Source organism: Pinus tabuliformis, chromosome 2_1 (genome assembly GCF_031772625.1).
Source record: "Pinus tabuliformis cultivar Carrire ecotype Pingquan chromosome 2_1, CPIR1, whole genome shotgun sequence".
NCBI lineage: Eukaryota > Viridiplantae > Streptophyta > Pinopsida > Pinales > Pinaceae > Pinus > Pinus tabuliformis.
In genome coordinates, this window is record NC_142299.1 from 300,494,656 (window position 1) to 300,495,679 (window position 1,024).

Genomic DNA, 1,024 nt, shown 5'->3' on the forward strand with positions numbered 1-1,024 from the left:
TGCTGACGTATATAGAGGACCACGTGGCAGAGTATAATTGTATCAGGCTCGATTATACGGAAACTACTTTATGATCAAAGGCAGTCTCATATGCTTTGGTGGTTTCGCTGGGCGGTTTTGGGTGCATTAACTGCTGCTCCACGGGTCAACTGATGTGCGGTTGAAATTATATTTCAACAATCAAGAATCATGATGCCAAGGTTGAGAATGCCCTGAGGGGCGCGTCCAGAAGGACGACGGACCTGCTATGCCGAGAAGCTCATCCCGCTGGAATCTGGGCTCTCGTAGCCCTTGAGGAAAGTGGAAAGGAAGACCCTCACAGTGCCTAGAGGCTTGTCCCTGAGGCCACCCACGCAGTATATCTCCACCATCACAGCAGAGGTTTCACTGCGCAGCAAACACTCTTCCACTCTGAAAATGACCTTGTCGTTCCAGGTAGGGTTTGCGCCACCTGTTCTGTTAATTTGTGTCGTCACTTTTTTCTCAAAATTGATCCAGACAACACAGTAGGTCTGAATCTCCTTCATGCCAAAAAGATGCATCTCCTTGAGATCTTGAGCCGAAATGATGTTAAGCTCCAGCTGTGTGTAAGCTTCTACCATGATGTGAATGAATATTTAGAGACCACGCTGATTGAAATTACAGAAGAACACCATGCATGAAATCTTCTGAAATCTAAGACGATTGAAATATAATCATTCATGTATTTTCAATTAATCCCAATTCTGTATGTATATTGATAAATGATATATACAATGAATATATCCCCTGTAACTAATGAAACATGAACAAGCAGATCGTAAAATTATCTGGCTGAGTGGTGAGGTATATTTATTTTTTCTCTGTTCGAGCTTACAGATCGAGTTCGTAATCCTTACTGTCTGCTTTAAACGAGAGTTTTTGGGTATTAATTAATAATATACCAAAATTTGGGTATTGATTAAAAATATATACAATGAATATACACTCTAGAAGGAATGAAACATGGGAGAGTGAATTTACCTAGCACAAATGGTGAGGTGTC

General features: G+C 41.2%; 1 protein-coding gene across 1 annotated transcript; it reads right to left on the reverse strand.

The window, feature by feature from the left end:
* Positions 1 to 245: 245 nt before the first annotated feature.
* Positions 246 to 602, reverse strand: LOC149199997 (protein SRC2-like). Its single transcript, XM_089400801.1, has one exon. It carries the CDS (start codon positions 600 to 602, stop codon positions 246 to 248), a length of 357 nt encoding a protein of 118 aa, XP_089256927.1.
* Positions 603 to 1,024: the final 422 nt, after the last annotated feature.

Coding starts and splice junctions, on each gene's coding strand:
- LOC149199997 (XM_089400801.1), bottom strand. CDS start 602: ATGGTAGAAGCTTACACACAGCTGGAGCTTAACATCATTTCGGCTCAA.